At 37.8% G+C, this 25,005-nt stretch overlaps 1 protein-coding gene across 1 annotated transcript; it reads right to left on the bottom strand.

Moving 5' to 3' along the window:
- Positions 1-1,108: 1,108 nt before the first annotated feature.
- On the bottom strand, positions 1,109-23,802 carry Iyd (Iodotyrosine deiodinase). The gene is made up of 4 exons (XM_034972787.2): positions 23,538-23,802; positions 6,888-7,109; positions 3,415-3,731; positions 1,109-2,801 (listed from the first exon to the last, which is right to left on the bottom strand). Exons 1-4 carry the CDS (start codon positions 23,707-23,709, stop codon positions 2,619-2,621), a joined length of 894 nt encoding a protein of 297 aa, XP_034828678.1. The 5' UTR covers positions 23,710-23,802; the 3' UTR covers positions 1,109-2,618.
- Positions 23,803-25,005: the final 1,203 nt, after the last annotated feature.

Below are 25,005 nucleotides of genomic sequence, written 5' to 3'. Positions count from 1 at the left end.
ACATCAATGGCGCTAGCCTTTTTTGACCTTCAAATTTCGATCGTGTCTGGCGAAATTCGTAGATTAGTACTAAGTATCATCGATATCTAGTATTTTAAATCGTGTCATTCGATCAATTTTTTTAATAGCCTACTTTTTGAAGTTTTTAAGTTCACTTTGTTGTCTGTCAAGAAAATCTCTATAGATTTTCTTGACATGACCCTAAGGGAAGTACCCTATGGTAATTTCTCTTGACCTAGAATCATGAAATTTGCTAGGTACGTAGGTCCTATAGCCCCATCAGCAGTGGCGTGCAGCTCATAGAAGCATAAACGCACTGCTTACCCTCATTGTAAGAAATCAATGCTTACTTTTTCATTATAAACTGCCGTAAAACAAGTTCATACCTAAATGCATACCCTGGCTTGAAATCCTGTGACAAAAAAAATGTGTTCATGAACAAATACTAATTAGTATTTTCAACTTTCAAAGTATTACTATACCAAGTGGGGTATCATATGAAAGGGCTTTACCTGTAAATTCTAAAACAGATTTTTATTTATTTTTACCCATCATAGTTTTTGAATTATCGTGCAAAATATCGAAAAAATACGACTGTAGTACGGAACCCTTTGTACGCGAGTCTGACTCGCACTTGGCCGGTTTTTAAATTTATTTTAATTGCTAATAAATATGACTATAACGTATAACTGAGTAAGCTCCTGCATTGCAGTGGAGCGGCATCAGTGGCGTGCAGGTCATAGAGGCATAAATGCACTGCTTACCCCAGTTTTTAGCTCAATGCATATTTTTCATTATAACCTGCCAGTGAACAGGCTCCTACTTAACTAGTGCCTACCCTGGCTTCAAACCCTGTGCACGCCACTGGGCACGGGAGGGTGACAGTTGTCACAAGTTGACGAATCACTGAGCTCTCGCGTCACGTCATCACACCCTCCCGCAGCGCTCCAGTACGCAGAAACCTCCTCAGTTATGCGTTGTGCCTGTAGCAGACATTCCCAATGTCTACAACATACGACGAGTGAAATATCTGCCTGTATTTCCGTCACTTGTCAAGTATTTTTCTTTAGGTTTGATATTGAGGGTATTTTAGAAAAACAACTAAAACTTGAGTATTTAATAAAAATCATTTAATAATAATCTTAAAATACTAATGAGCAATTAATCAGTAAAGCTAAAAGAAGCAAAGCAAAAGTACCATTTGCTTTAATCGAAAACATTGTGAAGAAATATCCATGCCTGAGATTTCTCCATCATGTCTCGAAGTTTGTGAAGATGCCAATACAAACTTTGTCAGCATCTTGGATTATATGATCTACACTACTCCATGGTTTTGGTGTAGCTAGATACCGCAAGCCATCCGTCCAGGTAATGCGCTAACTCTAGTGGTCATTTAAATATACAAGAGGAAAAGCCGACTGACTGACTGACTGACTGATCTATCAACGCACAGCTTAAACTACTGGACGGATCGGGCTGAAATTTGGCATGCAGATAATGATGATGACGTAGACATCCGCTAAGACAGGATTTTTGAAAATTCAACCCCTAAGAGGATTAAGTAGGGGTTTGAAATTTGTATAGTCCACGCGGACGAAATCGCGAGCATAAGCTATTTCTATATATATAAAAGGAAAAGGTGACTGACTGACTGACTGACTGACTGACTGATCTATCAACGCACAGCTCAAACTACTGGACGGATCGGGCTGAAATTTGGCATGCAGATAGCTATTATGACGTAGGCATCCGCTAAGAAAGGATTTTTGAAAATTCTACTCCTAAGGGGGTGAAATAGGGGTTTGAAATTTTGTGGTCCACGCGGACGAAGTCGCGAGCATAAGCTAGTTTAAATATATAAGAGGAAAAGCCGACTGACTGACTGATCTATCAACGCACAGCTCAAACTACAGGACGGATCGGGCTGAAATTTGGCATGCAGATAGCTATTATGACGTAGGCATCCGCTAAGAAAGGATTTTTGAAAATTCAACCCCTAAGGGGGTGACATAGGGGTTTGAAATTTGTATAGTCCACGCGGACGAAATCGCGAGCATAAGCTATTTTTAAATATATAAGAGGAAAAGCCGACTGACTGACTGACTGATCTATCAACGCACAGCTCAAACTACTGGACGGGTCAGGCTGAAATTTGGCATGCAGATAGCAATTATGACGTAGGCATCAGCTAAGAAAGGATTTTTGAAAATTCAATCCTTAAGGGGGTGAAATAGGGGTTTGAAATTTGTGTAGTCCACGCGGACGAAGTCGCGAGCGTAAGCTAGTCGCTAATAAATGAAAAATAAATAAATGAAACCCAGCAAACTTATTTGACATTGTTGTTTCAAAGAGCGATATGAAAATAATTTTTCGTAGGAAACCTTTTATGGATTATTAAAATAAATATCAAATGAGCTTGATGGCTTTCATTCAGTGATGATCACTGCCTATTTTCTTGCTTCTTTAGTAGTGGGAGGGCGTGCGGAACTGCACGTTGACGTTGTGCCCACAGACAAGTGCGTTGTACCATACAGATTTGTCCGTTTTGGCGCATTATAGTGAATTAAGCCTTGTATAAAATATTGAGCAACATATCAGAAAAGCGATATGTGGCAAATTCAGGCGTTTATCATGATCTGCTCGAGGGGCTTTCTGCTTATATCTGGCACCGTCACGTCCTCGTGGGGTCGGCCCACTGGCAGCAGCAGCTCCAGACGCTCGTTGAGGGGTCTGCACAGGAGGTCCCGGAGACGAGCGTTGCAGTTCAAGGGGGTGGAAGTTAGAGCCACCAGACCGCAGTACTGGAACCAAATGTAAGTGTTCAAGTTAAAGATTACTATTATATTGGATGTTGGAATGGCGACCTCGCACCAGAAGACGCAGTGTTGGAAGACCCCCCACTAGGTGGACGGACGACATCAGACGAGTCGCAGGGAGCCGCTGGATCCAGGCGGCGCAAGAACATGGTGTGTCTGACAAGAGACTTTTGTCCAGCAGTGGATGTGTATCGATTGATAATGGTGATTGGTGATTATGAGTAACTAGCTGATGCCCGCGACTTCGTACGCGTGGATTTAGGTTTTCAAAAATCCCGTGGGAACTCTTTGATTTTTCCGGGATAAAAAGTAGCCTATGTCACTCTCCAGCACGCCTAACATGCGCCCACAGACAATCTACTCGGTGCATGCGCCCCACGAGAAAATTTTGTCTACTCATGTCATCTTATCTCTATGAATTAACACGAGAAAATGCGTAGACAAAATTATCACGTGGGGCGCATGTTAGGTCCTCAGGTCTTAAATTATACACATGCAAAAAATCACGTCGATCACGCTCGGTTTCGACGCGACTGAAGGACAAACCAACAAACAAACACACTTTCGAATTTATAATGAGGGTACTGATTATTGTTACCTGTATAGCAGCCAGAAGAAACCCAGCAGCAATCGCAACGCTAATCTCATTATAATAATGCATCCTCTTCTTGCCATCTTCTCTCCAAGAGTTCGTCTGCCGGAACACCAGTATCAGAGCTGGTGCATCAGAAAGGTAGGGCTTCTGATACGTAGTAGCAAACGGCTTCAGGTCTGTCACCCATTGCCTGGACATTCTCCGTTTGTAATTCAGTTCTTCCTCTTCTTCTACAATGCTTCGTATGGCTTCCTTTACGTTGGAGTCTTGGACGACTACGAATGTCCAGGGTTCTGTATGTGCTCCGGATGGAGCGGTACCTGGAATTTATAAAAATACTAGCTTATTCCTGTGACTTCATCCGCGTGGACTACACAAATTTCAATCTCCTATTTTACCCCCTTAGGGGTTGAATTTTCAAAAACTCTGTCTTAGCGGATGCCTACGTCATAATAGCTATCTGCATGCCAAATTTCAGCCTGATCCGTCCAGTAGTTTGAGCTATGCGTTGATAGGTTAGTCAGTCAGTCAGTCACCCTTTCCTTTTATATATTTAGATAGCGCTGTAAGCATTGTTAGATCCCAAGGTTAGGTAATCATTAGTTACATACAACGGACGGCTACGTCTAATAGAAACCCAGAAAGAAAGAAAAAAAGCATATCTGAAAAAAACTATGATTTTTTTTCATTTCATTTCTCAAGGGATTTCGCAAGGGTAAAAAGGAGCCGTTCGTATTTATTGGATCTCTAACTCATTAGAAGATTGAGAGAGATTGGTTAGTATTGTATGTAATCATAGTACGCGACAGGTCGAGATGGCAATCGAGCTATGAGGCGGGTCCCCCCGCGCTATTCTGCACCGGTGTGGGTGTGCGGGGCGACCCCGATTGCCATTTCGATCTGTCGCGAACTGATGGTTGGTTACATACCTATTAGGTATATTATATTTTGCAATAATAATTAATGTTCAGTCGACTCGTTATACTCAGTTTAACTTAAACTCAGTGACGGACTGAGTTTAAGTTAAACTGAGTATAATAAATGTATTGTTGTAAACCAAATAGTATTTTTTTTATTTAACACGGAATTGCTAACAGTTGTGAGGTTTTCAATATGAAAATATTATTATTTGAATAATTTAATGTTTACTTTGAAACAAAAGACCGTAAAAAAGTTTGATTTAAATAATAACACAAGGTTTTCCTTGGAATCGCTCGCGTGTTTCTTGGTTCTACTCGACCGATTTTGGTTAAACAGTGTTAAGCCATGATTTCTAACTACAAAAATTTTGACAAGTAGATTTAGTGGAAACCGGTTGAAATGTTTATTAAACAGTTTAGTTTAGGAAGAGTTTTGTAAACTGTAACAGAGCGCACAGTGATAGTAAATTCAGTTTTTAAATTATGAATTTTTGTAAACGTAATTAAGTAAATTCTCTGGATAAATAATTAAATGCTCTTCTTATAAAAGCAAGAAATAGAAGCAAACAAGAATCTATGACAAGAAGGTTCTACTATTTTGAACTTACTGTGATTTTGACATCATTTTTCACACCACTATTTCTATCATTTCTATGCACTCTCTATGAGATTCCTATAAATATTTTGTTTGCATTTTACTTGCACTAGTATTGAACTTATATATATTTTGCAATGGGGAATTTTACAAAATATACGTTAAAAAAATATTTTTTATATTCTTTTATAGCTATTGTGATATTGATATACATTTACTTGAATTTTTCTACAATATATTCGGAGCCGACACTTTTTATTCCAACAGAGAGTGGTGAACCCAGTGAGACTGAAAATCTTGTGGCTTATTCAAAGGAGAGCATTAGTAGAGACAGCATAAGACAGATCCTAAGCTTGAAGAAACAAATTACGAGAATAAATAAGAAGCAGAAGGTCCAGAACTTACAATTAGGCAGCGAAATAACTCTCATAATAGTAATACAGGTACACGATAAAACATATTACTTGGAACAACTCATAGAGTCTTTGAAAAAGGCAACAGGGATATCTAAGACTATTCTTATATTTTCGCATAGTTTTTGCGACAATGATATTAATCTACTCGTTAAAAATATATCATTCGCGAAAGTGATGCAAATATTTTACCCCTACAGTGTGCAATTGCATCAATTGATATTCCCGGGGGATGATCACAAAATCTGCGATGATCTTATATACTGCAGGAATGGGAATAGGAATTCGTTGCTAATGCAAGCAAAACATCACTGGTGGTGGACAGCTGACTTTATATTTGATGAGATAAGTTATATTGAAGATTACAATGGACCAGTTCTGTTTCTTGAAGAAGATCAATACGTAACTCAAGATTTTATCTTTATTGAAAAAGTTTTGGAGCGATTTGTTTCAACGAGCTATCCAAATTGTGACATGATATCTTTAGGCGGGAACAGTAGTAACAAATCACATTATAATCAACAACATGCAAGAGTTACTTTAAAGCCGTGGGGACCTTCTGATTCGGCAGTTGTTTTTAACAGAGCCCTTTGGGATACTATGAAGTCTCTATCAGAACATTTCTGTTTCTACAATGACAGTAGATGGATCAACTCTTTGAGTTACCTAGCAAAAAAATCTACTAAAGGCAATTTTCTAGTCTTATCAATCGACAGTCCTAGAGTTTTTGGATTTAGTGACTGTATTAGTATTAATGGTAATAAATGCCATGTGGTGGAAAGTGTCGAAATAGGCACAGGATTTGTCAAAAGGATCAGTGAAGGTCTGTACCCTCAGAATATAATGGTGAGAGAGACAATTGATGAGGAGAAAATTGTGTCAAACGGAGAATGGCATGACGTAAGAGACCAAGAACTCTGTCTGTTTTTCACGAGTAATTTGAAAAAATCACGACTGATATAAATAAAATATCAATGTATGATTATTGACATGGTTTTTATGAGTTTCGTTAACATCTTATACTACAGATGTTAAGTTGACTACTTTGTCCGTGTGAAATTCATATTATGTCTAAGTATGTCTTGGGGTTAACTGAAACGATTTTTATCAAAGTCATTGCAGTAGGTCCGTAACTCTATTTTTTTACCTAACTGCAGATTTTTAGGGAACTGCAGTGCTGATAGCCTAGTTACTATTAGTTCTTCTGCTATTCGGCAAGTCCGGGGGGAGCAGGAGCCTTTAACTTTTCAAAACTTTTTAGCATTTTAGGCAATGAAATATCACTTGCTTTAACGGTGATAGAAAAAATTATGAAACCTGCATGCTCAAGAGTTTCCATAATCTTCTCCTAAAGTGTTTGAAGTCTACCGATTCCCACTTAGCCACTGTGTTGAAATTACCTATATTCTCATTCTGAGAGAAGACTCGTGCTCAGTAGTCTGTCAGCGATGGGTTGATGATGGTGATGGAAGATGCTTTGTCTCAATTAATGTGGTGGTTATTGTGTTATTGTAAGTTTATAACAGTGGGGGGATTTTCTTTGGGTACCTGCAGTTTTCACGATATTATCTAGAACTTCTTGAGGTATAGGCTCCGTGCTGAAACTTCTGACTGTCCTCCTCTTAGCCATCAGCTCGTAATAATCTAGGGATCTTTGAAGAACCTCTTCCATGGGCCGTTTTACTGCCTTGTAGGGTATATGGGGGGTGTCTTCGGGAATGGCAGGCACCAGCCAATCTGGATCATCTTTGTCATCAGGATGCTCTTTTTCTAATAAAAAAACCAGTCAATTATTATAGTGATAATAATGCCCTAGGAGGGCAAAAGTCTTTCTTTCTCTCATTAGAAGTATTTCTAAGTAAGTGTATACCTCTTCTAGGCCTACACTTATTAATAAGTGCGTTCTAAGCAATTATCTAAGAGCTAGGTAGTTGCGGTGCGTCTTAAAATCCGTAAATTTGAATTTAAATATATCAATATCCGGTGCGGAATTAATTACGCATGTGCGCGTGCTTCTATGCAGTTCTATAGTTTTTTGCGGAAAACTACATATACTCGTAGAAGCGCGCGCACTCCCGAATTGATTCCGCACCGGATCTTGATACATTTAAATTCAAAACTGATTTTAAAACGCTCCGCAACTCGCAGTGCGCGCTCTCTCTTAGTATCACTTGCTTTGATGGTGAAGAAAAATATGCTAGAGAGTTCTCCATAATGTTCTCAAAAGTGTGTGAAGTCTGCCAATCCGCACTTGGCCAATGTGATAGACTATGGCCAAACTGTTCTCACTCTGAGAGGAGAACCATGCTCAGGTAGAGAACCGTGATAAGTAAATCATGATGATGGATCTATAATAATCTATAATACAATATTATGTGATGATATGACGACCTCCTTGGCGCAGTTGTAAGCGCTGTGTTCTTATTAGTTGGAGGTCCCGGGTTCGATTCCTGCCAGGGGTTTGGAATTTAATAATTTCCAAATTTCTGGTCTGGACTGCTGGGAGGCTTCGGCCGTGGCAGTTACCACCCTACTGGCAAAGCCATACTACCAAGCGATTTAGCGTTCCGGTACGCTGCCGTGAAGAAACTAAAGGGGCATGCATGGGTTTATTAAAAACTAGCCTGCTTCCATCTTAGACTGCATTGTCACTTACCAACAGGTGAGACTGCAGTCAAGGGCTAACTTGTATCTGAATAATAAAAAATGTAGGTATGGGTATCCGTCCGCTCTCTATGGAAAGAATAGTCTTGTGGTGTCTTGTGGCACAATTGCATAAATAAACGTCTTTTCTTTCTTTCTTTCTTGGTGATTTGAATTGAATTGATTGGTGGTATGTGATCAGTATATCAATCTAATGACCCTGCAATGCCCTGGATAATGTAAAATGAAAATGAAAATCTTTTTTATTCGTATAAACTTTTACAAGTGCTTACGAATAGTCAGATGCATCTACCACTGGTTCGGAATGCCTTTCCTGCCGAGAAGAACCAGCAAGAAACTCGGCGGTTGCTCTTTTCAAATATTTGATATAGGTACAAGATTATGCCATGTATAAAATAGTATTTGCAGTCTTGTGCGTTGCTGGAACGAGCATAGTTGATATAGTAACGATTGTAGTCCGTACTCGAGAGACTGACCCAGTAAGATTGTGACATATAGTGACCTTTGTAATGTATACGCAATGTAATTAACGCAATAATATTCTTAATCACTCATCAAAGGTTAAAAGTTACGAGTAATTTGTTCTAATTACTCGTTTAAACAGTTCAAACGGTCATTGCTAAATGATAATTGTTAGTAAATTAATGCTAAATGATGTTGTTAGTAAATTAATCAATACCATTCATCATAATTATCATGATCAACTCATCGCCGGCTCACTACAGAGCACGGGTCTCCTCTCAGAGTGAGAAGGGTTTTTGGCCATAGTCTACTACGCGGGCCATGTGCGGATTGATAGAGTTCACACACCTTTGAGAACATTATGAAGAACTCTCAGGTATGCAGGTTTCGTCACGATGTTTACGCAAGTGATATTAATTGTTACAAACACACATAACTACACATATAACACATACATAGTACGCGACAAGTCGAGATAGCAATCGGGGTGGGAACGCCCCACACACCCGCACAGCCTCCGCACTAAACCAGTGCAGGTTAGTGCGGCTGACGTGCGGATGTGCGGGGCATCCCCCCGCCTCATACCCCGATTGCCATCTCGACGTGTCGCGAACTATAGTATAGAGTTGCATGTCCGTGATCGAACCTCGGACTCTCCGACTAGGAGTCCGAAGTCTTAACCACTAGACTATCGTATTTATCTACTAACTAGCTGACCCGCCCGTCTTCGTTCGGGTGGAATTTAGAAAATCAAGGTGGGGGTTTTGAATTTCCAAAAATCCTGGATCCCGTATTCCTATTTCTTCATTTGTGACCGACAACCCAAATACCAGTTTTCATACAATTAACTTGAAAAATGACAGACTTTAATATAAACTTTCATCCCCTATTTAACCAACTTAGAGGTAGAATTTCGTAAAATCTTTCTAAATGGATACCTACCTACTGTTTAAAAAGAACACATCCTCCAAACTTTATGTCTCTAGCACTAGCGGTTTAGGCTGTGCGTTGATATATAAGTCAGTCAGTCAGTCAGGACTTTGAATTCTATATATCCAATTATCCATACTAATATTATAAATGCTAAAGTGTGTCTGTCTGTCTATTCGTCTGTCTGTCTGTCTGTCTGCTAGCTTTTCACGGCTCAACCGTTCAACCGATTCGACAAGCTATCTCTGTACCAAATTTCGTCAAATTTGGTACAGAGATAGCTTGCATCCCGGGGAAGGACATACTTTTTATCCTGGAAAATTAAAGAGTTCCCACGGAATTTTCAAAAACCTAAATCCACGCGGACGAAGTCGCGGGCATCATCTAATCTAAATATATAAAAGGAAAAGGTGACTGACTGACTGACTGACTGACTGATCTATCAACGCACAGCTCAAACCACTGGATGGATCGGACTGAAATTTGGCATGCAGATAGCTATTGTGACGTAGGCATCCGCTAAGAAAGGATTTTTGAAAATTCAACCCCTAAGGGGGTGAAATAGGGATTTGAAGTTTGTGTAGTCCACGCTGTAAGGGTGGCAAATTGGTCGGAATAGAAATATACCCGGATACGGAATAATCTACCACCTTACAAAGATTAGAGGAAAAAAAAATAATTTTAATTTACTTTACTTGATCTATCTACCTAGTAAAGAATAGAAGCTAGCCGTCGACTCCCTTGTAATGCATATGAGGTGTTATAAATGAAATTTGCTAGATGTTAGGCAAAATTGTTTTTAATGTAACTTTTACCGGGGTCGCTTAATACAGAATGATGGCTAATAATGCTTAGTTATTCTAGCTTAATGCCAAGACTTAATTTAGATACATTAGAATGCCTTAGGTAGATAGTACATAAAATCTATGTTTTAAATTTAAGATGCCATTGGCATGGAATAGACAATGACACAGTAAAATTCATAAAATTGTTTCAAAATAAAAGCTCAGTAGTAAAGACAGGGTTCTTACTGTACACATACACTAAGAAGGTTCACTAAACTGTACCAGGATACAAACATTGCTTACTTGTAGGTGCGAAGACTGCAAGGTAGCTGGACGGCATCGGCCAAGATCCAAAACTCAATTTATTTGATTCTTCACAACCGAAATGTTTCATTACAAAGATTTTCACCAAGTCTTATCCATAGAAATTAAGTTGCCTACGTGAATGTGCAAAAGAAATAAATACGAAAACGCAAACGGAAAACTAAATCGTAAAATTAAAAACGTAAATACGAAAACCCTATTGAACTCCTGGCCACCAATGGTTTTCAGAAGTCCACCCACAACCCATTATCCTCATTTATTTGGGAAGATAAAATAACTGGAACATAATTGATGAAACATTGAAATACGTTAGGATGACTAAATTTTATACTATTGTATTTTTCCAGGCGAAGCCATGGGCGAAAAGAGTGAGATTTTCCTGGAACGAAAAAAATTCGTCTTCACATGTTGACTCCAGGAAAATTCTAAATCTCACCTATCGGTGTTGCCAGACGCAACCCGAGTGTGGCCGCTCTGAGTTAGTTTGATCATGAAGCCAATTCATTTTTGAATATTTGCGGAACCTAAGGATATATTATAAGAACCGTTTTGTTAATGACTTAACAATAAACAAATGATATTATGGTTTTATTTAATTATTTTGTTTTATTTTTACGACAATTGACAACGAAGCAAACGCCATCTATTGTGGCTCGAATGAACTCTGAACATCGACCCACGCGTAGTTCTGCACCTTGATGCTAGGTGGCACCAACATACTTTGAACAAAATAAATTTTTATTAAAAGCGAAACGCTAATTAGTAGTTCAAAATTTACAACGTCACAATACTTCCCCTCCTACGAAAAGGTTCAACAGGTTGAACCACGCTGCCCTCAGCGTCATCCAACAACTACTAACAATTTGCCTGAAACAAACAAACAAAAAAAACACAGAAGTTACGCGTGAACGCACATCTACTACTAACAAGGAAAATTGTCTAACAAAATAAATATACTGAAAACAGTGTAAGGTTTTATACATTATACTTAACTACACAACCCTAACTTCTAAAAAGAATATATACAAAAAACTTCATGGTGTCTAAGACACTTGAGTGGAAACATCTTGGCATCATTCTTCAGCTGACTGATAGAATGCGTCTAGGCCTACGGTGGTTCACTCTTTTAAACTACCATCTTAATATTTGTTACTCAACAAATACGGAAAATCTGGTTGTGAACGGGTCCATCTGATATGGCAACCGTTCTCTATCCCATTCGGAAAAATAAAACCGAATCAAAATCGGAATATGAGAAAAAAAACGAAATAACTCTCCTAGAAAATAGATCTCGGAACAGAATCGGAAAAATAACAGAAATGATCCATTATCTAGAAGGAAAACGAAAACAAAACACAAAACCCCCCCCTTTTCGTTATCCCCAAAGTACGATATTTGCATTTTTACTTTCTCAACCGGTTGGTCTACCACAAGCATTCCAATCATCACATATTCATCCCTACATACATCCACTACATTCCTCCTCAACTGAACCATGGTAATGTAACTGTTAACTCAGAACATCACTACACTCATTCAAATTCCTAATTGAATATTGATAACTTAAATATTCAAACAGTTTAGACCAAACTAAGTAATGGCAAATATCTACTTCTTAATATCCTTAATATGCCAAGTGCCTATTGGGTGGTTGTCAGCTACTCTAACTAGTTCATAAACCAAAGGTGACAAAACCTTGACAACCCTGCACTTTTCATACTTAGGTGCCAGCTTAGCTGCGAAAAAATTTGTAGCGTCGCTTTGTGGATAGGTCTTTTTCCACACTATGTCCCCAACAGAATAGCTTGCAGACCTACGCCTTAAGTTGTAATGCGTTGCATACTCTGCATGAGCCTGAAACAAATTTCTCCTAACCTGACCAAATATGTCCTCCAAAGTTCCAAACTTTCCTGCGTATTCTTCCCTTGGAATTCCGGCCTCGTACTCCTTATCCGTGTCCTTATAGAAGGAACCATTTAAAACCGGTTCTCTAGCGTGGACAAGGAAGAACGGGGAGAATCCAGTGGATTCATTAACCGCACTGTTTATGGCGAACTGGACCTTGTACAGGTTTTCGTCCCAGGACCTGTGGTTATCTTTCACAAAAGCGGCTACAGCAGTCATAACAACCTTATTGTACCTCTCAACAAGGTTAACTTGCGGAGTGTACAGTGGTGTGTAGTGTAATTTCGGAATATTATAACGCTTAATGAGATTACGGAATTCAGATCCTGTAAATTGGGACCCATTGTCCACAATCACAGTCTCTGGAACACTATGGTTCAAAAATACAAAATTCTCTAGCGCTTTAACAACAGCGGCACCTGTGGCACGCCGTAACGGAAACAACATTGTATATTTCGAAAAACAACACGTCACCACAAAAAGAAATGTAAATCCTGATTTAGACCTAGGCAAAGGTCCGACTAAATCAGCCGAAATGACCTGAAAAGGTCTCTCGCAGACTTTAGGCTTCCCTAGCAGACCTGGAGTGGCTGATGTCGTGTGTTTATACGCAGAGCAAGTATCACAATTCTTAACGTACTCAACCACGTCCTTATACATACCACGCCAAAAATATCTGAGGGATAATCTGCGATGAGTTTTGAACACACCAAAATGACCTGCAGTTGCATCTGCATGGTTTTGTTGCATAATTCTAAGGATGTCGTTCTTGTGGACTACCTCTTTCCAGTCGAACTCACTGAGAAGCTGGTATTTACATTTACTGTAACGATATAGTTTATCGTTCAAAATACTAAAATTCGGAAAATTTGCTGGATTGATTTTACAGCCATTAAATGTTTTGTCATACCAGTCATCTACCAAAACTTGTTGACTAGAGTTATCATTACGATCACCAACTACATCTACGTGTATGAGTCTCGACAAGGTATCCGGAACTACATTATCACAACCCTTCCTATGTTCGATAACAAAATTATACTGTGATAATCTACAACCCCATCTGGCGAGTCGTCCTGAGGGATTTTCTAAATTTAAGAACCACTTTAGGGATGCATGGTCTGTGATAATTGTGACTGGCTTGGAACCAAAATAAGCCTGAAATTTCTCCACTGCAAAAATCACAGCTAGAGCCTCGCGTTCCGTCGCGCTGTAATTCCTTTCGTTTTTATTTAGGCTCCTACTGACATACGCAATGGGATGATCGCAACCATCGGTTTCTTGCGTTAGCATACCGCCAACACCATATGCAGAAGCATCACAATGTATTTTGAATGGTTTTTCAAAATTCGGTACCGCAAGAACAGGTGCGGTTACCAACGCATTCTTCAATGTATTAAATGCTACCTCTGCCTGTTCGCTCCACTCAAATTTAGGTGCGTTCTTTCCTTTACTCGTTAGTCTATTGAGTGGTGCAGCGATGGTTGAAAAATTCCTAATAAAGCGCCTGTACCAAGAACAAGTGCCTAGGAAAATCTTTACCTCCTGTGCAGTTTTTGGGGTCGGAAAGTTCAAAACTGCGGCAACTTTTCCAGGATCTGTGCGTAAACCAAATTCATCCACTATATACCCTAAATATTTCAAAGAGTTTCTAAAAAAATTACATTTTTCAAAATTTATGGATAGTTGAGCCATTTTTAGTTTATCCAGAACTCTGTTTAATAAAATTAAATGGGTTTCAAAATCAGCAGAACAAATAACAATATCATCTATATAACAAAATACTATTCCATTTTCAATATCACTACAAAAATTTTGATTAAATAACTGGTCCATTAACCTCTGCTGTCGTGCTGGTGCACCGCATAGGCCAAACGGCATGACTTTAAATTTGAATAACCCTCTACCAGGAACTGTAAAACTGGTTTTTTCCTGAGAGTCGTTAGCTAATGGAATTTGCCAGAAACTTGAACTTAAATCAATCGATGATAAAAACCTTGCCTCTTTCAAGCTATCTAGAATTTGTGGAATGTACGGTATTGAGTATGAATCCCCCTTTGTCACTGAATTTAATTTCCTGCAATCTAGGCAAAATCTCCAGTCTCCATTTGCCTTTTTCACTAAAATTGCTGGGTTATTCCAAGGGCTTTCACTCGGAGTAACTACGTCCATTTCCAGCATCCTATCTAACTCTTTACTTAAGGCTTCCTTCTTTTCGGGAGAAAGTGGATATTGTTTTATTTTTATTGGCAAGGCATCACCGGTGTCAATAACATGTTCAATTAATTTTGTTCTACCCAATCCAATTTTCTCTGAAGAAATATCTAAAAATTTATTTACTACAGACTGGGCTAATTCTTTCTGTTGAGATGATAAGTTTTCAAAAGAAGTGATGGTATGAATTTGTTCATTATCAATCGCACAAATATTGTAAAATTGAGAAGGTGCCTTAATTAATTCTAAATTATCAAAAATGCCAGGGGCTAACTGAAATGTTTTCCAAAAGTCACAGCCAAAAATAACATCCGCTATTATAGAGGGTACTACAAAAAATTTTATTATGTGAGTTACGGAATTATAAGTAATCGGAATAAACATATAACCCATGCAATCAAGTTTGTCTCCATTTGCCACTGAAAATGTGGTATCAATACTGCTATGCAGTTTATAACCGAATCTCAAAAAAACCTTGTGCGCCTGGTTACCCAAAATTGACGCGCAAGCACCGGAATCTAGTAAACCTGTAATCTCAAAACCGTCAACAAAAACCTTTAAATATGGCCTAAAGTCTCGTTTATCCACTGAATACAGAACTGTGTCAGGTAAAAGGGATGTTTTGTTGTTAATGACCAAGTTCTTTACTTGTGTCTCTGCACAGTTCTTACTAATTAGTTTTTTGAATTTTTGTCCGGAGCGGGTTTACTAATCGCCTTTTTACTACAACTTGGACATGTCTTTACTGTAAAGTTCTGACGTCCACACGAAAAACATCTAATAAATTTCGGAACTGTCCTGCAAAATTTAAAGGAATGGTTACCCTTGCCGCACTTGTAACATAGTTGTTTATTTGTTTTCGAAAAATCAGTGCCTTTACTTGTATCAACCTTAGGTGCAGGTGTGACTGAAAGTGTGTTTATCTGTTTTGTCACTTGTTTGTAAGCAAACTCTGAACTTAAAGTTGCCTTACTGTTAGTAGGCTCAGAAAATAAGGCGGAACGCTGCCTCGCAGCCTCTAGTTTGCGACACTTTTCCTTCAACATTGCGACAGACTTAATGTCAACAAGAGCTAATTGTTCTGAGTAAAAAGGGCGAATATTATGTAATAAAATTTGTAACTTTTGTTCTTCGGAAAGTGGTGTTGACAACCTTGAAAACATGCAAAACATTATAGCGAAATAGATAGACACAGGTTCTTCAGAGCCTTGTGTTCTTGCTCGAATTTCACCTAGCAACCTGTAGTCATAATCTACTGCATCAAATTCCTCTAAAAATAAAGTTTTCAATTCTGACCAAGACGAAACTTGACATTTGTTGCCTCTGTACCATAACAATGCTCGGCCTGTAAAAAGATGAAATGCAGAAACAAATAATTTTCCATCTGAAACGCCATAAGATCTTTTATATTCCTCAACGCGTTCGATGAAACTGCGCGGATCACCCTGTCCGTTGAAATTTAACTTCCACTTGGCAACATTTTTATCACCAGTGCAGTCAACGGCGGTACTCTCGGAATCCAGTGATTCGTCGTGAGACGACTCATTGTCAGCATCTAATCTGGAAATCAAACTCTGCAACTTTGTATGTAATTCACTCTTCCTACTTATTAAGCTGAGTTCGGAACACTGTATTCTCAAAATTCTAAAGTACAAATGTGAAGCTAAAGCTTTAGACCTACAGAGGGCATGTCTATCTTTAGTGTCAGAACACTTTTTTAATAAATCTTCTAAGTCTTGAAGTTTTTTAGTAATAACCCCTAACTCACTTTCAGAAGAGAAATCCGTCTCTAAAATTGATTCAGAAGGAATTTCCTGAATTAATTGTTTTAACTGTTTCTTTAAACCTAGCACTGTAGGTGCTGGAGTTTCGGAACGAATGGATACCTCATAACACAATTCGTCCTTCAAAAGTGAATGAAACTGGGCAAAAGTCTGTTCCATTGTGTTAAGTCAAAACACATTTAACAAAATATCGAGCTTGTGTAACTGTCTATGTTTTAGCCTTATACAAATTGGTTAAACACAAACACAAAAGAAGTTATTTAAACTATTAAATATACACAAGCAAAATACACAACAAAAACAATATTCTTAAGTCTATCCTAACTATTTTATCAATTATGTTCCTATTCCAAAATATTGTTAATAATACAAGCACATATTATTACTATAGTAAACAAAATATAACAAAATAAAACTTCCCAAAATTGAATAAATGATTGTAAGGTGCAGTATCACCTTTATGAGTACACAGTGTGTTACAACCTTTACAATTACAAAAGTAAACAGGCAACAAAGTTGCAATGAACTCTGACTAGCATATTATCTTTCAAAAAAAAACAAAGAGATTGTGCAATGGTTTGATGGCTGTTACTTTACACTTTTAACACATAACCTAAAATACAACAAAATCTGTTTCTAAATGTCACTTTAAACTACCAGCATTCAATTAAACTTAACATGTTTTGTGTGTGAAGTAGCTTTTATCATAACCTTAACACAGCTCTAAACAAAATTTCAACAAAATAATGAAGTATCAAGTCACTGACAAAAAAAATTGTTCATAACTTCATACTTGAACTTAATGTAATCTCTGAATATAGTTTATATATTTAGTTTCACAAGTTGTAATTCTTAGTATTTATAAATGTATGTGTGTAACTAGTTAACAGCACATAGCGTTTCAAAACTTTAATTATACTAAGTTACCGGAATTTTCAAACATAAGATGTACTTACTATTGAAAGCAATACCCAACAACAACTCAGTTAAGCAATGTTTATTACTAAACTGAAGGCAAACATTCACTTATACACCTCAAAGGTAAGTCGATAACATAATTAAACGGCATAAGCACCATTTATAAAGTGTTAATTAAGTAAGAAAAAAAAAACCAATGTTGGACTATACTCAGAAAATTACTTAAACTATCAAACAAAATTTCTAACTATTAGTTATTATTTAGTTAGTTAACCATAAAAAACAGCTTAGTGCTCTTTGCAATGAGTCACTACTTAGAAAATTGTACAATCAGCGGAGTACATTTCATAAAATTCACAAAATTTCTCAAAATATACTGAAATAACTATATAAAAAAACGTTCGGGCGCCATTTGTAAGGGTGGCAAATTGGTCGGAATAGAAATATACCCGGATACGGAATAATCTACCACCTTACAAAGATTAGAGGAAAAAAAAATAATTTTAATTTACTTTACTTGATCTATCTACCTAGTAAAGAATAGAAGCTAGCCGTCGACTCCCTTGTAATGCATATGAGGTGTTATAAATGAAATTTGCTAGATGTTAGGCAAAATTGTTTTTAATGTAACTTTTACCGGGGTCGCTTAATACAGAATGATGGCTAATAATGCTTAGTTATTCTAGCTTAATGCCAAGACTTAATTTAGATACATTAGAATGCCTTAGGTAGATAGTACATAAAATCTATGTTTTAAATTTAAGATGCCATTGGCATGGAATAGACAATGACACAGTAAAATTCATAAAATTGTTTCAAAATAAAAGCTCAGTAGTAAAGACAGGGTTCTTACTGTACACATACACTAAGAAGGTTCACTAAACTGTACCAGGATACAAACATTGCTTACTTGTAGGTGCGAAGACTGCAAGGTAGCTGGACGGCATCGGCCAAGATCCAAAACTCAATTTATTTGATTCTTCACAACCGAAATGTTTCATTACAAAGATTTTCACCAAGTCTTATCCATAGAAATTAAGTTGCCTACGTGAATGTGCAAAAGAAATAAATACGAAAACGCAAACGGAAAACTAAATCGTAAAATTAAAAACGTAAATACGAAAACCCTATTGAACTCCTGGCCACCAATGGTTTTCAGAAGTCCACCCACAACCCATTATCCTCATTTATTTGGGAAGATAAAATAACTGGAACATAATTGATGAAACATTGAAATACGTTAGGATGACTAAATTTTATACTATTGTATTTTTCCAGGCGAAGCCATGGGCGAAAAGAGTGAGATTTTCCTGGAACGAAAAAAATTCGTCTTCACATGTTGACTCCAGGAAAATTCTAAATCTCACCTATCGGTGTTGCCAGACGCAACCCGAGTGTGGCCGCTCTGAGTTAGTTTGATCATGAAGCCAATTCATTTTTGAATATTTGCGGAACCTAAGGATATATTATAAGAACCGTTTTGTTAATGACTTAACAATAAACAAATGATATTATGGTTTTATTTAATTATTTTGTTTTATTTTTACGACAATTGACAACGAAGCAAACGCCATCTATTGTGGCTCGAATGAACTCTGAACATCGACCCACGCGTAGTTCTGCACCTTGATGCTAGGTGGCACCAACATACTTTGAACAAAATAAATTTTTATTAAAAGCGAAACGCTAATTAGTAGTTCAAAATTTACAACGTCACAACGCGGACGAAGTCGCGAGCATAAGCTAGTATATTATATAGGTATACAGAAGATGTTGTGCCTCACTTCCAAATAGGTACAAGACATGTGGAGAATTTTAAGTGTAGGTAAAAACATTGACTCTTCTATGAAATTATTTTATTTGCTTTAAATGTTTTCATATTCAAGGCCTGCTGTTTCATAAATTAAGTAAATATAGCAATTTGCGTAATACGAATCCTCGGTTCAGTGATTACGTATAATTTCATGTACCTACAGAAAGGCAAAATAAAACATTGCTCAGCTTTTGTTTTATTGATGACTAGCTTAATCCCGCGACTTCGTCCGCGTGGAGTACACAAATTTCAAACGCCTATTTTCCCCCTTTAGAGGTTGAATTTTCAGAAATCCTTTCTTAGCAGATGCCTACGTCATAATAGCTATCTGCATGCCAAATTTCAGCCCGATCCGTCCAGTAGTTTGAGCTGTGCGTTGTTAGATCAGTTTGTTAGTCAGTCACCTTTTCCTTTTATATAGGTATTTATAATAAATAAAATTGAAGTGTCTATCTGTAATTTCAAAATAACTACCTCTAATTGAGATCATATGGTTATATTTTGGACTGTACCATAACTGAATCACACGTTTTTTAATTTTTTTCTGTCTGTCTGTCTGTCTGTCCGTAAGTCCGTCTATCCGTCAGTCCGTCAGTCCGTCCATCCGTCTGTCCGTCCGTCCGACTTTTTGAACTCAAGAATCCAACTCCTCAGCCCTGATCCTGTAAGGAATTGCATTCTTAAATCGTGGTGATTCCACGTGATTTTTAAAGAATCATGCGTTTAAATGTTTTTACGAAATTTGGTACTGAGATATCTTGCATCACGGGGACGGGCTACTACAGATCATTTACTTTTTGTCCTGGAAATTCAAAAGTTCCCACGGGATTTTTAAAACCTAAATCCACGTGGGTGAATCCGCCGAATTTCCTTGAAGTGTAGGTAAAACAATATAAAAATTATATATTATTATATGGCTTGTTTGAAAATGATTTTTCCTTAGAAACTACTTAGGTATAAGAATTTACATGTATTAACCGATTAAAAAAAATTGCCGAGGTTTCAGTAAAAAAAGCAGTCTTTTTCTGTAGAATGTTTTATGTGGCGTGCATGCAAGCATTTTATCAATTTTCGTCATTTTGTTCGATACGTTATCAGACGGATGTATAGAGTGAAGCTGCGCTAAGGCCATACTTCATATGCGTTTGGCCGTAGTCCACCACGCTGGCCAAAGGCGGATTGGCAGACTTTACACACACAAGTACACAAACGGTCTCCGTTTACAGAAACCCAGTGTGTAAATATCCAAACTGTGTGAAGTTATATCGCCGCTTCTACGCATGATTTCTCGTGCCATTGGTTTTTATTTTACAACCTTTGGACCCTCTTTATTCGCTAGGGCCTGCGCAGACTGGGTGACTGGAACCCAGAGTATTTTAAAGTTATCAATAAGATTTAGTATTTACCCAATCGAAACAAGGTAGGTATATTTCAATGCTCGGTGATTGACATCGGAGCATCGCAGCGCAGTTTTTGCTGGAACGCTGAGCATTGAAATATTAGTATATTTACCTTATTTCGATGGGATAAATATCTATTAAACTCGGTTGATAAATTTAAAATCCTCTGCCGTCCCGTCCTCCAGTCTGCGGAGGCCCTTGCCGTCGGACGTTCTGTGTACACAAGCCTATATATGACTACATATTTATAGATTGATAACCGAACCGTTTAAAGTAACAAAGGTCAGTAACTAAGCCCAAATACTTAGGCAGATAGTTTTTATCAGCTGGGGTGGGAGTGCAGGTTGAACTAGCTATATCTCATGCTCTCGGTTTTGCTCGCTCAGGCTATTAAATCAACCGTACCATCCTTTTCTCGAAGCCATTCAGGGCGTTTTTGACCCCCTATAACTTAATTGTCTATATCTTTATTTAGGGTTTTTTTTTTCGAAATCCCGTGAGAATTCTTTGATTTTTCGGAAAAAATGTAGCCAAATGTTAGTCCAGGGTACAATTTAGGTATAGCTCTATACTTCAGACAAATCCATACGACCGTTTTTGTGTGAAAGACACACACACATACACACACTTTCCTTTATAATAATAATAATAATTAATAATTTAATAATAATTTTCACGTTGTGAATATAATCCACCTGCATATTTAACTAGGTACTTAGCTAGTAAGTTGGTATATAAAAACAGAAAACAAAGAATTTCCTGAACTAATTTCATGCACGCATATCAAATTCAATTAGTTTCATGATGACACGAGGAAGGTAAAACACATTACACATTAATTCATCCTAATATTACATTACAGCTACCTACATTCTACACAATTGTACTAAAATGAGAATTAAATTAACCAAGGTCATTGACATTACTGACTAAAATATGACTAAGATTAGCACTAAAGTTTGCTGGAGATTCGAATAAAATTTTAACTGAACATCACTAAATTTAACAAATATTAAAAACAATTGGTCAAGCGCGAGTGAGACTTTCCCTCTTACGAGTTCCGTAGCTTACTATCCATCACTCGAGGGGCAAACCAAAATTTGTTTTCTCACATTTTTTATTTTCAGGAAGTAGGTAGGTAGGCAGTAGCACAGTTATACGATCTATCGTAAAACTGTGGTGTGGGTTTTTATATTAGGCTTCTTTATCTGTTCTAAATTTCTATACCTTACAGCGCTTATAGTTTATTTTTCAATACGGTTGTGAAACATAGATAATAGACTACGGAACCCTAAAAACTGTTGAATCTATATAGGTATGTATCTGAACTGTTTCAGTTCTACTTAGGTACCAAGTAAAAAAGTTATGAGGGTAAAAACTGAGGTGCGTTTACTTTCCTTAAGATTTTTAATTTTTTAAGTTTTTTTTTACAGTAAAATAGTGATACTTAATATATTTGACGACAATCATAATGATGAGGTCCAAGGTTGGAGCGCACTTACCAAAATAGTTCCTTTTAAGTTGTATCTTTGTACTTAATTGTAGGTACTTACTTACTCAAGTAAGTAAGTACGTACGTCATGGAATTTACACAAGTTTTTATACATCGTTCAATTGAATCTACTTTTTTAACTCTGAAGTGACATTTGGCTAATTCCACTGTACACAATCTCTAAACTAAACTAAAATGTCACGCCTAAATCTATTGCTATCCCTTTCATAATGTTGCTTGCGGAAAAGGATGGCACTAGATTTAGATCTGTTAATTTAGTTTAGTTTAGAAATTGTGTTCAAGAGAATCGGCTCATTGTGTTTGTGTAAATAGAAAACTATATTTTTTATAATTTTTTAGTGTTTTACCTACACTTCAAGGAAATTACTAAATAATTGTCGCCGAGTTGGTCAAGGCATCGGGCGCGAACCCAGAAGATGCAGGTTCGATTCCTGCCGGTTACGCAATTTTTGATATGTATTTAAAATTATTTAATAGAAAACTAATTTCAGCCAACAGATTCAAGTTTTTAAATCCATAATAATTAGCATCATCATCATGATCAACCCATAGCCGGCTCGCTACAGAGCACAGATCTCTTCCTGAGAAGGGTTTTGGTCATAGTCTACCAACCTGGCCATGTGTTGATTTGTAGACTATTCACACACCTTTGAGAACATTATGAAGAACTCTCAGGCATGCAGGTTTCCTCACGATGTAACGTACATAACTCCGAAAAGTTAGAGTTGCGTGCCCGGGATCGAACCTTCGACTTCCGATTAGAAGGCGGACGTCCTAACCACTAGGCTATCACATCAAATAATATCCATAATAATATCACTTAAATTATAGGTATTATAAATGCGAAAGTGTGTTCGGTTTCTGTCTGTTACCATTTTCACAGCCTCCCGGAGATGGTCATCTGCAGGTTAGGTAGGTACCTACTTTAGAAACAGTCCAGCACATTAGCCATGTCGGCGTACAAATATAGTTGACAGTTGAGATTATTGAGTGTACCTAGGACTAAATATTTTTTTATAAAATACTTGCTGATCCCCGCGGCTTCGCCCGCGTAGATTTAGGTTTTTAAAGATCCCGTATAGCCTATCAGTGTCACTCAGGAATAATGTAGCTTTCTTCTGGTGAAAGAATTTTTAAAATCGGCTCAGTAGTTCCAAAGATTACCCCCTACAAACAAACTTAACGACATTACCTCTTTATATAATAGTATAGAATAGATAGATAGATATAGACAGGCAAATCATAAAATTATGATTTACCTAGTGGGGGGTTTTCCAACGCTGCGTCTTCCGGTGCGAGGTCGCCAGCACCTTGCTTGGGACCCCAACGTCTATCGGTTGTACGAACTATGTGCCCTATCCATTGCCACTTCAGCTTCGCAACCCGTTGAGCTATGTCGGTTACTCTATATTTTGCCGTAGTCGGGAAAAAATACGTCAAAAACGCACCTTTTTCGCAGTCGAATAAAAAGTAAAAAGTCACTAACCTTTCCCGCTATCGTGGATCGCGAATTTCTTTCTGGCGTCAATTCTATTTTGATTAGCCTCCAATCTATTCTTGTGGAACATCGTAAAGCCAACGAAAAACACTATCATTACCGAGTAAACTATAAAACAATTGCTTTCCAGCGCCCATACTGTCAGCGAAATCATATTCATGCTGTTCTGTTTCGCGCGTAACTTTTTTTTTTTAAATTCCAAACACAGGCAACGACTAGCAACGCACGCGATCAACTAAGTTTGTTGTCATGTATAATTCTTTATTACAATTTTAATTTGCGGTCATTATCAACTGTTTTATCGAAACTAGTCTTTATTACAACAGATTAAGTTGCAGTGATAATTGAATTTAAGTTTATGGAAGGTAAATAAATGTTGGTGAATTATAGCATTGCAGTGCAATGTTCAAACGACCTTGACTTTATACTGCAGAGTGCAGACGGGAAAAAAAGGCAGTGTGGATTCCATGGGGCCATAAGGTTACATTTCTTACTTGCTCCTCCATATATCTAAATATATAAAAGGAAAAGGTGACTGACTGACTGACTGACTGATCTATCAACGCACAGCTCAAACTACTGGACGGATCGGGCTGAAATTTGGCATGCAGATAGCTATTATGACGTAGGCATCCGCTAAGAAAGGATGTTTGAAAATTCAACCCCTAAGGGGGTGAAATTGGGGTTTGAAATTTGTGTAGTCCACGCGGACGAAGTCGCGAGCATAAGCTAGTTATCATACAAAAGTATTACTTACTTACGCTGACTAGTTAAATGTATTTATTATATTTGTGTGTAACAGCTGTGATAGCCTAGTGGTTAGGACGTCCGCCTTCTAATCGGAGATCGGGAGTTCGATCCCCGGCACGCACCTCTAACTTTTCGGAGTTATGTGCGTTTTAAGTAATTAAATGTCACTTGCTTGAACGGTGAAGGAAAACATCGTGAGGAAACCTGCATACCTGAGAGTTCTCCATAATGTTCTCAAAGGTGTGTGAAGTCTACCAATCCGCACATGGCCAGCGTGGTAGACTATGGCCAAACCTTTCTCACTCTGAAGGAGACTCGTGCTCTGTAGTGAGCCGGCGATGGGTTGATCATGATGATGATGATGATGATTCTATTTGTGGTTGGTCTATCTAAGGGAGATCGTCCACCACGACTTTTTGCAGCTATACAGTAGCGTGTTTCGCTTACCGCGTCTGCGGTCTGCATGAATCACGATTATACGAGCAAGGCTGGCAACGCATTGGTGGTTCCTCTGGTACTGCAAATGTTCATGGGCGGCGGTGCTCGCCAGTTTTATACTTTTGGCCGTATAAAAAAATACTTTTGGCCGAGTCGCATTTGTAACACGCGATAGCAGCGATCGCATAGTATCGACACACGAGTAGATGTGGTATCGATTCTGCATCGTTACTAACGCGCGACTGTTTCGGGCGTCAACGCGATGGAC

Source organism: Maniola hyperantus, chromosome 10 (genome assembly GCF_902806685.2).
Source record: "Maniola hyperantus chromosome 10, iAphHyp1.2, whole genome shotgun sequence".
In the NCBI taxonomy this organism is placed as follows: domain Eukaryota; kingdom Metazoa; phylum Arthropoda; class Insecta; order Lepidoptera; family Nymphalidae; genus Maniola; species Maniola hyperantus.
Note: the sequence above shows the minus strand (reverse complement) of the source record. Positions and strands in the feature narration are given on the sequence as shown.

Bases quoted from the DNA above. Each gene is read 5' to 3' on its own strand.
- Iyd (XM_034972787.2), bottom strand. From the start codon at position 23,709: ATGAATATGATTTCGCTGACAGTATGGGCGCTGGAAAGCAATTGTTTT. The intron at 3,732-6,887 runs GTACCCAAAGAA...TATAAATTCCAG, and splicing joins TAATATCGTGAAAACTGCAG to GTACCGCTCCATCCGGAGCA. The intron at 2,802-3,414 runs GTAACAATAATC...ATTTGGTTCCAG, and splicing joins TTCTTCTGGCTGCTATACAG to TACTGCGGTCTGGTGGCTCT.